Source organism: Eutrigla gurnardus (assembly GCF_963514095.1).
Source record: "Eutrigla gurnardus genome assembly, chromosome: 13".
NCBI classification, from domain to species: Eukaryota; Metazoa; Chordata; class Actinopteri; order Perciformes; family Triglidae; genus Eutrigla; species Eutrigla gurnardus.
The window spans coordinates 22,746,821-22,763,694 of NC_139936.1; the positions used below are offsets into that span (position 1 = coordinate 22,746,821).

The 16,874-nt window shown below is 40.8% G+C and overlaps 1 protein-coding gene across 1 annotated transcript in view; it reads right to left on the reverse strand.

Moving 5' to 3' along the window:
- Positions 1 to 16,874, reverse strand: part of LOC311023340 (transmembrane protein 132C) — a 177,767-nt gene that overhangs the window by 65,099 nt on the left and 95,794 nt on the right. The window contains exon 4 of the mRNA XM_084025106.1: positions 4,282 to 4,477. Coding sequence (XP_083881232.1) covers positions 4,282 to 4,477 — 196 coding nt within the window. The remainder of the gene's footprint in view (positions 1 to 4,281; positions 4,478 to 16,874) is intronic.

The window sequence follows — 16,874 nt, forward strand, 5'->3', positions numbered from 1 at the left end:
TCTTTCCCGCTCAGCCAACAGACCAGAACCTTAATGGGTATGTGGAATTAGGAGGAAAATGTCGGAGAGGGCTAGGTAATGACAGTCGGTGTTCTGGTTTTCATTATTGCCTTGTAAAGAGAGGACCCACTGCATTACCACAGCAGTGCTGTTGATAAGCCGACTTGTGATTTGGGAGATGGTAAAAGATTGCTGAGGTGGACTTGCATCACCCAGACGGATCAGAAATAATGTTTTAAAGCCAGCACTGGGGGCTTCTGAGGCAGCTATGTGTGAGGTTTAGTTTTTTAGAACGTTTAAATATGTAACAGCGGTAAAGATCCCGCATTTTGTCACATGGTTGTACTTGTGATATTGTACTTTTATTCCAATTGTTTAGGAAGGAGGATGCAAGACTCTGTGAAAGCCTTCACAGCCGGCTCCCTTTGAAGATGCCAGTTTATAATTTGATTCCTTCTCCTTCCATCCTCCCAAGACCCAAAACATTGTCACTTTCATCTCAGTGACCTATCACAGAGACCCTCCCTGTGATAGGCACCTTAAACAACCAATCATCATGCAGCTGTTCAGCAGTTTTGGTAAACAAATCAGGAGACACCCATGGCTTGTAATAGCAGCCAATTTGATACTTTTACCCAAAGGAGAGGGGCAATAAAGAGATGGAGGGAGAACTGGGTGTATGTATACAAAGATGTGTGTGTGTTTGTGTGTGTGTGTGTGTGTGTGTGTGTGTGTGTGTGTGTGTGTGTGTGTGTTTGTGTGTTGTGTGCATAGTAGGGGTGGATCGACAAAAAAATATATATATATTGCAGATACCAAAGTCTCATTTTGAAGATCCATTCTAGCTTCAACAGGCTTTGATACAAGAATAGGATCAGTTTCTTTCTTCTATGACCATTTGTATTTTTTATCAAAGAGTAAAACTGTGCAAACAATGTTGCATTGTCCTCTTTGCTTCTCACGGCAGTTAAATGAAAGAGGAGCATGTTTGGAGCTATGTAACAGCTGAAAATGATGGTTGACGAATGTAATTTGAATATAGGTTGTGCTTTTATTTGTGCTAAAAATTTGGACTGTGGAGGAGCGACGGGGAATCTGAAGAACACAAGGGCACCAATCTTACTGGATCTGGATCAATCTGGATTATAGTGAGAAGCTTCAGAATTCAAGGTCAACTTAACAGCTTTTGTTAAAGGCATCTTAGTAGCTAATTGCATTGCTAGCATGGTAGCAATGACAATCACAATGTAGCCCCACCGTAAATAACCTACTTTATGGTCTGTTTGACTCTAAATGGACCATCATTTTTTGAATGAACATCCTGCTGTATTGAAGAAGACCTGAAACTCGAGATTGATCATGTTTACAATGTTTACTGAGATAATAAATCAAGTGAGAAGTCAGTTCTATACAATCTGGCTCATTTTTGCGATCACAGGAGTCGCCCCTGATGGCCAGCAGAATGCAGGTTTAAGGCACTTGAGTTTGGCTTCACATTTCAGCACCTAGAGTTTTCTGCCTGGTTTAAATACAATTCTGAAAGGCCTGAACATATAATTGGTGAAGTGGTTAAGGGTCTCATAGATATGGGTCAGAAGGGGCCTGCTACACCAATTAGTAGGTTCACAAGGCTGTTATCATCGACACGTTTGATCACCGATGCGATTACAAGACGGTGTTAGGCATGAAGAGCTGTGCTACGCGAGTTCCAGAGAGCTCAGAGCAGTGAAGCTGTGATGGAGACCTGAGGTTAAGTCATCATGCATAGCCGGGCCAAACTATCAAACTATCTTCCATGAGCACTACTTGCATCTGATAGTTGTTTTCAGTTTGTCTATGTTTATAGTATTTATCTCAATTAAGTAAACCACAATGTGTCCATAGTGTGATGATAGTTTTCAAAAAAGGTCCGGCACCACACATTTTCATTCTGGTAGAGGAAAATAAAACAACACTCTGGCTTGTTTGTATTTGTTTAAATCAATCACAATTGTCTTGGGCGGACGATACAGTGATGCTGCCATTCCAAAACAGGTAATGGAAGGGGAGGAGAATACCAATGCCAATCCAAATTATACCCACAGTCTATATTTGGTGAGTCCGACTAGTGAAACCCAAGGCTTGGCCTTATAACAATTCCACAGAAGAGGATCAAATCAATTCTCTTGTTAGAAACAAGACATTGTTTGTTTTACAAAAGAATAAATCATTTAAGGGTGTTTCAAGGCCAAAGTTAGTGGTAAGTTATGATGTGCAAAGACATCATTTAAATTCATATTTAAAACATTCAGTTAAAAATTAGTGGGTCACATGATCAATCACCATTGTTTTAACTCACTCTAGAAGACACTTAAATAGACGAAAATTTTACGGACTGCCACTTTAAAGAATATGGGGAAAAAGATCACCCCAGAGCTTCATTTGCCCACTAAAGAAACAAGCTTAATCCCAACAGCACTGCTATTTGAAATGATGGTTTCAAGCTTGCTTTTCCAATGTGTGAAAGAGACAGGGGTTGCAAAAGCCTTGAACAAAATTGGGTTTTCTCACTAGGGCTTTGCTGTTTGAAGGAGGGCTATCAGGCCAGATTAGCTCTACCTCAGTGGTAATGGAACTGGGAGTATTTTGAAAAGCATCCTCCTCTTCACTTTTTAGCCCGAGGTTCTTTGGTTGCTGTAGCCAGAGCAGCGATGTCTGTTGTGGGATGTTTTGATCTGTAAATGTATGAAGTAATGGTGGTGATGATGAGAAATGATACAGATGAAAGCTGACTTTTAATGCAGTCTTTTCCTTCACCTGACCCTGGCTGATAAAAAGTAAGTACAAGTTGAAAGTCATCATTCTTATGATAACATGTATTCTCTTTCCCAGACAGCAACCTTTTTGATGCAATACAAAGCAGACAGACATTTTTTTTATATTCTATTTTACATAATATCTGTTTTATTCAAACATTTCAAGATGATTTTAGTTTTAAATGTATACAATTGAAGCTGCATGTTAATGTGATTTACTAGCTAGCAAGAGAGAAATAATGGGAAATAGAAAAAAGTGTATTGCATCATTTCACAACATCAGATGTTTTGAGTAAGGCACCCATCATTTGGTGGACTTAATCAGGAAAAGGGCTTCATGTTCCAGATGATATATTAACACAGTCTTGCGAAGCACACACTAGCTAGTTATTATTAAATGGAACTAATATTTTGATATTATATCTACCAAGTATGCAAATTAAAATACATTTTTTTCTAGTGGACTGAACATGTTTGGTCAAGTCCAGACCAGGTGGCATCCTTGAGTTCTGAAAAGTGAAACCAATGCTTTAGTTTCTTAAACATGCATTCTCTCTGGGGCCCATTAGGTGGCGACTCCTCTTCTTCAATTCAATTCAAATTCAAATCACTTTATTCGTCCCTGAGGGGCAATTTCAACGGGGGGCATGACAGTAGCTGAGAAGAGACACAATCAACAAACAAAATAAACCATTAAGCATTAGGGCTACCTTGTGATTGTCAGGTCGTTACCACGTTACCAATGTAATAAGAGATGACTCTTAACACCTAGCTGTAAAGTTGACCTTGAATTCTGAAAATAACTTGAGTAACCGCTTTGCACCAGAAGCCAGATGGATCCAGATCCAGTAAGGTCACCACTCAGGGTTCCACCCGTTGCTCCCCTGCAGTCTAAATATGGTCACCCCCAATCGCTGGTAGCAGAAATTCCAAGAATGTGAAGGCCAGTATCCCGAACTTGAAGCTTCAAAACCTTCCACAAACCAATGGGTGACGTCCCCTTGACGACGTCCAATATACAGTATATGGTCGAGACTCAAAAAGCAGAACAATGAAGTTTCACGTCTATCTGGACCTAAAGGCAAACTGAGCTTGAGCCTCACCAGGAATGGCACCTGCCAGCATGACGCTGTGGTGTGTGAAGGTGTGTGTGTAGTACTGTACTGTACTGCTGTGGCTGTGTTTCTATATTTGGGAAGGTGCTTGTCATTTTGAAAGTTGCGAGGGTGAAACCTGCTGTGTGTGTGACCAGGAGGCTTGTAGCAACAGAAGGGGGTAAACAAGCTGACCTTTAGTGCTTTGATCAACCGGGAGGAAGGGGATGAGCTGGAGGTGTCAGCAGGAAGGTTAGGAGGAGGGGAAAATCTATTCCAGCAGGAGAAATGTGTGCTGCTGGCTATGTCAGTATATATATACCCACAGATATCTGGAATTCAATTCAATTCAATATCCATCCGTCTGTATCATCTATCAAGTCATCCCTTACCTCAGCCAACGGCACGATCCCCTGGATGTCTGCGTTGCTGATGTAGAGGTGCGAGACTTTCTCTGTTTGCCTGGAAGTCGTCTGCATGCCAGTTGGGTACTCAATGTTCCAGTGTAGAGTCTGGGTTGGCACCAGGTTGATCACATTATCCACCTCAAAGTCCAGCTGCATCACCTCGTATGATGGACTTTCTAATCTACAAGGAAAGGAGAGGAAAAAACGGAATTTCAGGGTATTGAATCTTTTACATTTTCTGTTTTTAGCTACTTCCTGCAATTAACTCCTTTGACAAGCCACCTGACAGGCCGGACAATGTAAAGGGTGCCTTGTATAACATTTAAAAAATAAATCTGAGGCAGACATGAGTATATTAGTACATATACGAGATTGATGCTAAAGATGATGAAAAAAACATTGCATTGGCCAAAGAATATTGTATCCAGGTCTCATTCAGGTCGACATGTCAACTTACTCATAGAACAATGGTCTGTCACTGGCAAAAGCCATCAGGAGAGAAACCCGGCAGTAAGGTCAGTAAGAAAAGGTACTTTAATGCACAAAAGACCAGAACAATAAAATCCTTCACAATCTTGAGAGCTGAGGAAAAAATATGTAGATCCCTCCACACAGACACTAGATGGGATTATGATGGTAATATAACCCAGGATGAAGATGGGGAGGATCTTAGAGATGGAAGTGATGATGAGTGCTTCTGCCTTGAGGACTGAGAGTCATATAATGCTATCCAAAAATAATGATACATTTATAACTTAAAGATAGATGCCATTCTGCTTCATGCCTTCACCAAAAGGCCTGTGCAAGTGTGCTTGAGTGCCTCTCCCTGTATGACGGTGAGGGTGTTATCATATTGTTCTGCTTACATATGTGTTGGGCATAGCCACGGCCTAGTAGCTCGAGATATTTTGGATGGACACTCATGCCACATCTACTTTAGCTTAGCTTGCAATCTGAAAACAAGGACTCTAGTTTAAAGTAAGAACTCTGTACCTCAAAAGCCACTGTGCACGTGATTCCATGAGACATTACCACAAAAACAATTATCATAAGAATCTGTTCATGAAATATCCCATTATTAAAATAAATGAAAGATTATTTTCAGATTGCTTTCCTTCCTGAAAACTATAGCAAATGTGCTACTTTATAAAGTTACAGATTTGCTACTTCATTACTATGCTAACAACCGGCATTTATGCTAGCTAGCTTCCATGAATTTACACATTTATTTATTATTACAATTTTTCACAATTGTTAACACGTTTATCAAAACAATAACGGCGTTCTCCAAACTGCACACACAAAACTGAAAACCTCACATAAGAATGCTCAGCCTGACTCCCTTTGCAAGATGACTCTTCAAATCTCTTCACTGTTCACAAAATGGAACTCGTATTTTCATTTGGTTCACACACCACATTTTCAAATCACACACACACACACACACACACACACACACACACACACACACACACACACACACACACCATTCATGGAGTACACAACTAAGCATTTGCTGCACACTGAAGTGCAACATGAAAACACAAACATAAAAAAGAACAAATATGCAGCAAAAATAGTATTATTTTGGTAAACACAGAGATACAGTATTGTAAACCTGTCTGCCCCCCCCCCCCCCTTCACAAAAATGAATTAGGCATCCTTGTCCTCCTCTTCCTCCTCCTTGCCCCCCTCTTCCACCTCCTTGTCCTCTTCTTCTACCTTCTTCCTCCTCTTCATCTTTTACCCCTCTCCTTCTCTGGTTGTCTCTCTTCAAAGTTCTCCATTGTTCACCAAACTAAACGGAGGTTCAAGACACTTTTATGCTGCAGTCCTGATTACAAACGACTCAACAGACTTGAATGTTTAGAGATTTGAATATTTGTGTGTTGTAGGTGGATGCTTTGAGATAGAAGAATAAATGCGTACATTCATGAGAAGTTAGCTAGCATAGATGCCAGTTGTTAGCTTCATAATAAAGTAGCAAATCTGCGACTTTATAAACTCACAAATTTGCGACTTTATTTCTCGGAATATTGCCCCACCTCTCTCGACTCCATTTTTTTTCCTACTCTGGACCTAATACGCCGTCGTAGTTTTCCGATTCCTACATACAGAAATTTCTCATTTTGACAACGTGGAGTCGTGCTGCACATGCACTATGTAGTCATTACCTGCTTTGTCTATGTGCCTGTCAGGCATCCTGCCTCCACCTGCTGCCAGCAGGAATCACATCCAGTTGTATCATTTACACAGAAATGTCTTTATACAGAAATGTCGAGCCCTGAGACAAACAATGTCACTGTTATTATATAAATACCAGGTATTTGGGATTGTGGTCGGATTCAGAAGAAAGTAACGACTGAATGAGTCAAAATAGAAGGAAATGCCTTCACGCTAGCAGTAAAATGTGTCTGAGGTGTTTTGAGCAGACAGAGCACAGAGAAACAGCAGGTCCTAAATAAAAACACTATCTGAATTGTGACAGTACATTTTCCACGGTCAAGATAGCAGTGAAATATACCCACTTACCCAGTGAGTGCAACACAAATAGTCTCCTGGGTGGGATTTTGGAGATAAACATTCAACACACTCACGACTGTTTCACAGCATCAAGAGAAATACTTTAGATGCTGTTTAGCGACTGAAAATATCTCTGACTGTGTTTTTGACTCCTTTTTTTATTTCTCCGTCACTAACTCACACATGTCCAGCGTCTAGTGGAAGGTGAATTAGAAAGAATGGAGCAGCTGTAAATTGATTTTTGAGCCAATGTTTAATAGCTCCGTCCTACACACGCACACACACATACACACAGATATATAGGGGTTAAAGATCATGACAAAGCCAATTGCTGAGGGCCTGTGATATCTGCCGTCTCTCTCTCTCTCTCTCTCTCTCCCTCTCTCTCTCTGTGTGTGTGTGTGTCTGAGTGAGTGTGTGTGTCTAGGGAGGGTCTGGTGAGCGATGTGTTACACAGACAGATTAAGGGGAGAAAACTGATGGGTGTCAGCTCCCCTTGACCTCTTCCAGGTTCTTCCATCATGCTTGCTTTTCATTCATCTGTCTCTACCTGTCTGTCTGCTTCTCTCTGTCTCACACCAAACCCAACCTGACATCGTTTTAAAGTCACCGCATCATAAAGCACAAACGTGGCTTTGCTCCTGATTTCGGATTTTGGTCACAAACCACAGATTTACCTCAGCCTTCCATTGGATCCCCTGTAATAAAAAAAGCCTCTGCTTCATTTCATCATTTCTTCATTACTGGCTGTTGTTAAGTATAACAGGTAACTATGGATGCTGTGGGTGGGACGGTATGGGATTTCAGTGTGAATCATGATAAAAGCCTATCAAACAATAATGTGCCTAATACTGCAGCTGAGTCAGTGTTCTGCTATCTGAGACGCTGTTTAGGGCTCAACTAAATACTTCACTTGCACAAGCACGCATACTGTCATGCATATACATACCATCTTGGTATGTAACCATGCTGGTTACATGCATGGTGCCTTTTCAAAATAAACCTGTCTTCACAGGAAGTTTAGGCGATAAAACCATGAGGTTTAGGGCTGACAACAACTCAGAATCCCACAAAATGTCAAGGTTTAATTTGAGTTTCAAAACAGGACACGAACATACTAGATGAGAGATGAAGACAGCACAGCTGCTGTAGCAACGCTGCAAAAACTTTTCTCTGTTTTGTTTGAGGGGCGGCCAAAGCTCTCTGTCCTTGAGGAGCCATTTGCTGAGGAGGACACGGCAATTGAAGTAAGAACAGAAAACAGTGTCAGCATTACAGAGGAGGTTCAGATGGAGGTACAGCTCGACGGCGGTCTACACTGACCTCAGTGAGTCCAGTGATCTGGTGGTGGTACAAGACTGGCACTTTGCCAATGCTTTCAGACTTGGCGGTCAGCTTTCTCTCTGTGCAAGGGTCCTCTATACTCTGTAACAGTACATGTTCTACTGCTGGGGACACTATTAGCTACGAGCAGGCTGCTCTGTCGCCTGAGGAAGCAGACATGTTGACTTTTCTGCTGAGTGAAGCCTCTGTACACAGCAGTTTTTATTTGCCATGGTTAATTTGATCTTCTATGTTTAATTTATTTGTACGTAAATATATAAGACATATTTGCCATTGTGACAGTAGTTTAGTAGAGCAGTTGACTGATAATCTGAAAGCTCCGAGTTCAATTATGGCTTAATACATTTTTATTCATTGATATTATGTTAACAGACAACTTTAAGTTGTGATAAATAGGTTTATTTTAATGCTGTAAAAAGTGTGTAAAAATGCCATGGAGCTGGAAAATAGAACTGAAGATTTGCACCATAGTGTGTGATTTCATTTTTTGAAATGGATTTTATAAAATTGGTTCTCTGAAAATGACTTATACTGTAAATGTGCAGTATTAAAGTGCTACTGTATTACTTATTTAAATGTAGATTTATTATAACTATAATATAATGCAATTTAATGGTTTGAACCATAAAAATGGCTCTGTACTTTTACAGCTGATCACATGTAATTTTGTTGGTAATGTGTATGGAAATGTTTTTACGTTTTACAGTGAGCCCTCATCCCAGACAGCCTCTTCTCCTTGTGAATTTCTGAAAGAGGCTGTGCCTGATCGCCCTGGATCTCTTCCTGCTCTGATCCAGCAGGGAATCCCTCTCCAGGGTCTGATGTCTCTGCCTATCCACAACATGCGCTTGGACACGGTGGCCGTCATATCCTCGTCCTCTCTTCTCCGAACCACCATAATAGTGGAAATCTTCAACGCGGCCTCTAACTGCTTCCCTGGAGCTGCGTTCACTGACCTCCTGGATTTGCTCCTGGGACTGCTGCAATCGTGTCCAATACCAACAGGGTGACAGCTCATGCAGGGACGAATGATGTAGCAGTCTGAGATGACCACAAGGACTTTTTTAGTTACTGTTTTTATTTCCAGTCCTCTGCCCACACTGGCCCATGGAGCAGGGGGTTTCAGCACAGTCCTCAGCCTCCACGCATGGCTTCAGTCCGCCTGCAGAGCTCACAATATAGGGTTTATGGAGAATTTTAATCTGTTCTGGGACCATTTCTCCCTCTTCAGGACTGATGGAGTCCACCCCAACAGGCTGGGAAGCCAAATGCCAGCGGCCTGCCGTGCGGTTCCCTCGATGTAATTGACTGTTTACACCCGGCTCACACCCTCCACCTCAGAATACTGGTCCCCTTCTCACGGGGGAAATTTTAATGCAGTAAAGCACAAGGATCCGCTTCAGAAAAAAATCAATCTACCTGCCCTGAGTCATGTCCCTACAAAATGGACACAATTAAGATTATGCTTGTGCACTCAAAAGCACATATAACAGGAATTTTTTCAGTGATATAGATTGTAATTATCTATTTAGAGGAAAGAGAGTTATTCAGGATTTCTGAATCCTGAATAACTCTCTTTCCTCTAAATAGATAATTACAATCTATATCACTGATAAAACTGGCTGTGGAGTTGCCTGGTATGCAAGTCACAAATATGCACACTCGATAACACAAATTGAACTGAAATGGAGACGTTGCAATTGGTTGTAAATTTTACATGTCAACATGACAATTACTGTCACCTTTAAGACTTCAAATGTCAGTGCGATCGTCGATGTGTCGCAGCTCGCGTCATAAAATCAGTAAAAAAAATGAAGGAGCTTCTTATATTGTGTGATATGAATCAGGACTGGAATGTCATCTCCAAATCATTGAAAGCAATACTGCAATAAAGCGTGGTATCTATCAATTAATCAGAGAGGTGGCTCGGTAACACTTGCAGTCCAGAGCGTTGACCTTATATCGACAAATCAACCCTTTATATATGCACTGTGTGGAGCAAGTGATCTCATGGGAAGGCATACGCGAGATTAAAGGACATTTTGTGCGTCATAATAAGCATTTTAGGCTTTTTGCCTGTCATTTCGTGCCAAAACCACTTGATCTGACTTCAGAAAAACGTTGTGCTTAGAGTGAGTAGTAGTTTCTCATGTTACATATTCACGTGTCTGACAGTCAATACACACTACATGGTGTAAAATGACACACAAGAAGCAAGTTGTGCGGTTGTTATTGTGTACTGAATGAAGTAAAAATTGTTGTGTGAGACCAGGCCGGTAACTCACACCATGATATCAGCTCACTCACTTAGGGTCTGTACATTATTTATTTTAAGACCCACGGGAGGGATTTTCGGACCTCTGATCACTTTATGCATAACCCCCCCAGCAATATCACTTATTTTGACATGACCCTGCAGTCGACATGGCACAGAATAAATATGCCCCCCCCCCCCCACCTCGGACAATTTATCGACACGCGCCCCCGGTCCGACCTGAGGCAGCAGTGAAGACGCACCAGAGCGCGTGAGACAGAGGAGGATTGTCTCCAGCTACACCCGCACCGGGATTTATTCACGGAGCACCAGCCGGATCACCCAGCGCAATGACCAGTAAGTTGAGCTGCATTCTCCCCAGTGTGGTGCGAAACGGCCCCTCTCGGATATCTCCCATCATCAGAGGAGATCGGTCTATGCAAATGACTCCCTTCATTACGTAACAACGGGAGCTGGAGCCCTGTTGTACCAGTGGGTGGGCTGCAGAGACCATGCAGGAGTCACTTGTTTTCCTCATCCTGGGAGTTGACAGGCTCAGGGAGGACCAGCTTATAGGTGTAGAGACCTGAGAAAACATGTTTTTCATTATACCTTTAAACAAATGAATGTGTTGCTGAGATGTATTTTATACTGAATGGTCCCTTAGTTATGCTGTTAGGAAAACCATGAAAACCCAGAGAAGCCAGACTTGTGGCTTTATCTAAATAAAAAAAAGAGCTATAGATTGGAGCAATGAAATGCCATTTGAAAGCCCAGAACAAATTCTGGTTCAGCTCTGAGCAAAAGCTATACCAGGGCATGCAAGATCCAATCTTGTCTCAGAGATGTACTACTGAACTCTGCGAGGCTAATGCTGTCGATTTCCCAAAACCAATTTATTCAAACTGCTTCTAAACCCCAAATTATGGAAAATAAAATGGTACAATATTTCTTTACAAGGCACTCTTATTACTGAAGCTGAAGAGATTGCACTATGAATTATTATTATTATTATTATTATTATTATTTTGTTTTACATCTGTTCAAAACTATCATCTTACTTCCTCTTATACACCTGCTTCTTCTTCTACGTCCCACCAGTTCCCCGAGATCACACAGAATGAACTGCCTGATATTTTCAACCCTTTTGAAACATTCTCATGCTTGTGATACAGTACGTATATAATATGTTTACTGCAATTAAATCATAGCAAAATTGTTTATTTTGGGTTCATACCACTAAACCCGCCAAAGTGTGGCATGCTAGATACAGTGACGACAGCTCAGTGAATTTCACCGAGCACCTGATGTGATGAGCTCAGACAGGACGAGGTTTGGTTTCGCAGCGTATCTGGGACCTGGACTGGGACTTCCCGGTATATCTGACCAAAGCAGCAATAGCGGTTATTTAAGCCATGTTAAGGAAATCTTGTTAGTGTGTACGTGGAGGAAAGCCCCGCCTCCTCTCCGTCAGACACAAGTGACATCAATAAACACAAATCCCGTGGTCAACACGTGAACACAGTATTTACTGAACATGTACTTCACTCCAAGGTCACACCACTGGAGCCATTTTATTGATATTTATAGAGCCTTTGATACAGTGAATCATCATATTCTGATGAACAAACTCGTTTCTATCTCCTGTGTTAACGGTGCTCTCCTCGCATCCATCCATCTACGGCACAAATAATAGAGCCATAAAATGTTACTTTCAGATTCAAAACAATAACCAACTGCTCCAACTCCAAGACACGACTCAAGTCAGGAATACATCACTAGATCAATTTTGCATGCACTTATTCCATTACTGCCTAAGACAAACAATTCACTCTGATGAACACTTAGTATCAGTCATAAACTGTCAATAACCCTCTAACACAAAAACATCCACTTCTGCCGTCATTGATTAGGATTTAATTATTTTTAATGCACAATTTGCTTTTTAAGGTGGACATATTTACATTTACATTTAGGTCATTTAGCAGACGCTTTTGTCCAAAGCGACTTACAATGAGTACATTTGTCAAAAGAAAGAAAGAAAGAAACCACAACATATTGACGATAAAGTAAGACAAAAAAATAGAAACAAGTGTTAGATCCTCATCTGAGTAAAGTAGTAGCTGTTCAGCAAACCTTAAGAACAACAGTGCTATGATCAAAGTGCTAGAGGTAAGGGTTTTTTTTGGGGGGGGAGGTTAGCGTCACTGTCAATGTAAATCCAATACAGTATTTCTATACATACGTACTGTACATGATCATCCAGTCTATGTGTAGAAATTCAGTCTTTATTTCTTAGCCCTTTTTGTTTGGTTAGCAACCTAGTTAACTAAGAACATAACCGGCCTGTCTATTGTTCACCTTTATGTGTCCAGCTTTGTTGTCCTTGTCTCTCGCTATTATATCTAGTGCTTTGTAGGTGCATTGTGAGCGATGTTAATCGAAGGGAGTCATGCTCCTTGTATATGCACGGATACTTACGAGTGATACTACTGATTTTAGTTTATGTTGCATTTACATCACATGAGGTGCCAATTTACAGGATTTCACATCATGAGACAACTGAAGACAATTGCAGGAAAGTAAAGTTTTAGTCCTGGTTAGTTTAGGATTTCCATTTGAACGTAAATGATCAAATAGTGCTCAACATGTAGCAGTTTGGAGTCTGTTTGCTGATAAATGAGCTTCAGGTTTTCATCATAGTGTGCATATTTCCATTTTTTGTGTATACATTTTTTAGTATAAAACCTGTTTTTTTTTTGCACCCTCAAATCCATTGCTGTCAATGTAGACAAATGAAAGGCGAGAATGACGTGAATGGCAGTGCGCAAGTGTTCTCAGGCGTCTGTTTTTCAGGACACAATGGCTGCGCCCCGATATAAAAATATACCAACTTTATGAGAGCTGCAATGTGCGCCGCAATGGTTGCTAGCGACAGCAGGTAAAACTTCTCAAGTACCTTGGATAAAAGGATGAACGCAGCACATATAGTGTTTTCCATGCATTGACATTGACAACATTTTAAAAAAAACTCTACATTTTTTTTACTGGATTTATTGTCACAACACAGTTTATATTGCTGAAGATGTATAAATATTGGAATACATTCATCAGTAGGCCATATGCTCAGAGTCACCATTGCGTTATCTCCTTTGACGAAAGAAAGTGGCTTAACAGAATTTTTTTTTAAATTAAAATCTTTGAGATTGCCACTTTAAAAAACACTGTACACTGACAATATAGCACCATATCCAATTAATGTGGGCCCAGCCACCTTGAATAACAGACTGGGACTGACGTGAGGATGTGAAGCGTTCGTGTTTGTTTAGTCTTGAGACGCTTCCTTATTATCAGGCACCAATTCGGATACATCAGAACTTCAGACGTGAACATTTTTGAAAAGTCAAAAACTGGTAATTACAGTAACTATGATCTGACATGAATGCAACATTAGTTGACGGAAGTTGTCTAGGTTGCATTTCCACAACAAGCATCACTCTCTTTCTTTGTCATTCCAATCACCCCTTCAGTCTACCCTGTGCAATCACTGTTCTCGAGTAATACGAAGTGTGATGAGTGTCTATCTGCAGGACACACACCAAATTACAGTTGTTTCTATGAGACGCTGCAAACAGTGGTAAAGAAAGAAAACTTCTCCACATTCTATCAATTTTTGTTGAGGGCCACCATGTTCTGTGTGTGTGTGTGTGTGTGTGTGTGTGTGTGTGTGTACCCATCAACTGAATAACCTATATCAACTTGTAGGTTATACTCAAAGGCAAGGCAAGGCAATTTTATTTGTATAGCACCTTTCAACAACAAGAAAATGCAAAGTGCTTCACATAAAACATTAAAAGCATTGGAGAGAAAATGTTAAAACACACTAATAAAATAAAATAAAAATAAATAAAAATAAGAATATCAAAGGAATTAAAATTACAGTGCAGTGTAAGAAGTTCCTAGATAGTATTGTTTACTGAAAGGCAGTGGCAAACAGAAAAGTATTAAGTCTTGATTTAAAACAGCTGAGATTTGCAGCAGACCTGCAGCTTTCTGGAAGTTTGTTCCAGATATGTGGTGCGTAAAAACTGAAGGCTGCCTCTCCATGTTTGGTTGTGACTCTGGGGACACAGAGCAGACCTGTCCCAGACCATCTGAGAGGTCTGGATGGTTCGTAGCTAAGCAGAAGGTCAGAAATGTATTTTGGTCCTAAACCATTCAGTGCTTTGTAAACCAGCCGTAGTATTTTAAAGTCAATTCTTTGACAGACAGGAAGCCAGTGTAAAGATCTGAGAACCGGAGTAAAATGATCCACTTTTTTGGTCTTAGTAAGGACTTGAGCAGCAGCATTCTTAATTAACTGCAGCTTTCTGATGGACTTAGACATCCAATCATTGATTTGTTCAATGCATCTAATCAGTACTGGACTATAGTCCCCTGGTGATATTGTTATGTAAACTTGTGTGTCATTTGCGTAGTTATGGTAACATATTTTGCTGTTTTTCATGATCTGAGCCAGTGGAAGCATGTAGATATTGAACAGACGAAGCCCCAGAATGGAGCCTTGGGAACTCCACATGTAATGTTTGCCTGCTCAGATGTGAAATTACCTCCTTCAGGTAGGATTCAAACCATTTAAATACTGTGCCAGAAAGTCTCACCCAGTTTCCCAGACGGTCTAGGAGTATGTTGTGATCGACTGTGTCAAATGCAGCACTGAGATCCAGTAATACTAGGACTGAAATTCTACCATTGTCCGTGTTTAAGTGGATGTCATTGAAGACCTTAACAAGAGCTGTATCGGTGCTGTGGTGTGGTCTAAGTCCTGACTGGAAGACATTAAAACAGTTGTTCAGTACCATGAAGTCGTTCAGCTGCTAAAAACTGCTTTTTCGACGATTTTACTCAGAAATGGGAGGTTTGATATTTGTCCATAATGGTTTGATGCATGTATATCAATATTAAGGCAGCAGGAGGAGGATTTCAGATGTTGTATGATGTTCTCCAATGGTTATGACATGAAGTTGTGCCATGGTATTTGAAATGATTTTGAGTGGATACATGGACAACACATGTCCTGCACCTGATGTGACATTGTTGAATAAGTCCATATCAATGATACAACACAGTTCTTGAGTCCCTCTGTCATGGAGTTTGTCAACATACTGTAAATATTAAAATCACCAACAGTAACTAACTACACAGTCAAAGTCAATACAGATTATAGTCAGTAGTTCAGAAAAATCATCAAAAAAGGTTGCACGGTATGTAGGTATCCTGTAGACATTTAGGAACATAACTCAGGAAGAAGAATTCAACTGAAGAGCCACGTATTCAAAGGATGCAAATTTTCCATAAGATATCTACTTGCATTGGAGGGAATCGTTAAACAAAACAGCCACTCCCCCTCCTTTCGTGTGCACTCTAGCTTCACTCATAAAACTGTAGTTAGGAGGAGCTGATTCAATAAGAACAGCAGCACTGTTATTTTGATCTAACCGAGTCTCAGGTAAGAACAATCAATCAAGATTGTGCTTAGTAATAAAATCATTGATTAAAAATGTTTTCCTGTGTGTTAAAATATTTATCTGCCCAATGTTTTGGGACTGGCTGTGGTTGATGAGGAATGGATGCTAGATTTGATAAATTTGCAGAATAGGTTGGGTGCTTCTTGCTTAGCCTTTTTTTATTTCTTCTCAAGGCTGGAACTGAGGAAGCTACCAGCGTATTGGGCCCCGACTTATCCTGGAAAAATTCATGAGTGGGATCCGTCCTGTAGCTTGAGCCCAGCACATAACAGTTAGAGCTTGCTATATTTTGTACATAAGTAACTGTGACGCAGGAGATAAAATAGGTTAGAGATGAGACGTTTTATTGCCAGCCTATTTAGGCACAGTCCATCAAAGAACGAAGTAGCGAGAAGTATTACTTCATATTTTCCAGAGAGGAACCTTAAACACAGCAGAGGTTCATGTCTCTCTCACACTTACGGACACATGTACACAGGCAACGCACAAGCTACATACCTTTCCCTCCCTGTCTGACACACACACACACACACACACACACACACACACACACACAAGAACCACCCAGAAAAAGTTGAGTATGTTTGGGTGCAATGCAATCGCTGGAGCTGAAAAAGCAATGTGTCTGCAGTGACAGGTTCATTCAGGTGTTAGCTCTGTCCCAACCAGAAGGCTCCAAAACAATATTACACTGTTCTCTAGTGGATACGTGCACACACACACACACATACACACACACACACACACACACACACACACACGTGCACACACACTCACACGCGCACAGACATTTGACCATTGCTTCGGCAACACTCAAAACCAACCAAACAAAACCGCTGGAGAAGTTTTTTTCTTTCTCACTGTCTCTGAATATGTGTTCCTTCATGCAATGCTGACCTTCCGCTATTATACATAGTGGTGTAGGTTCA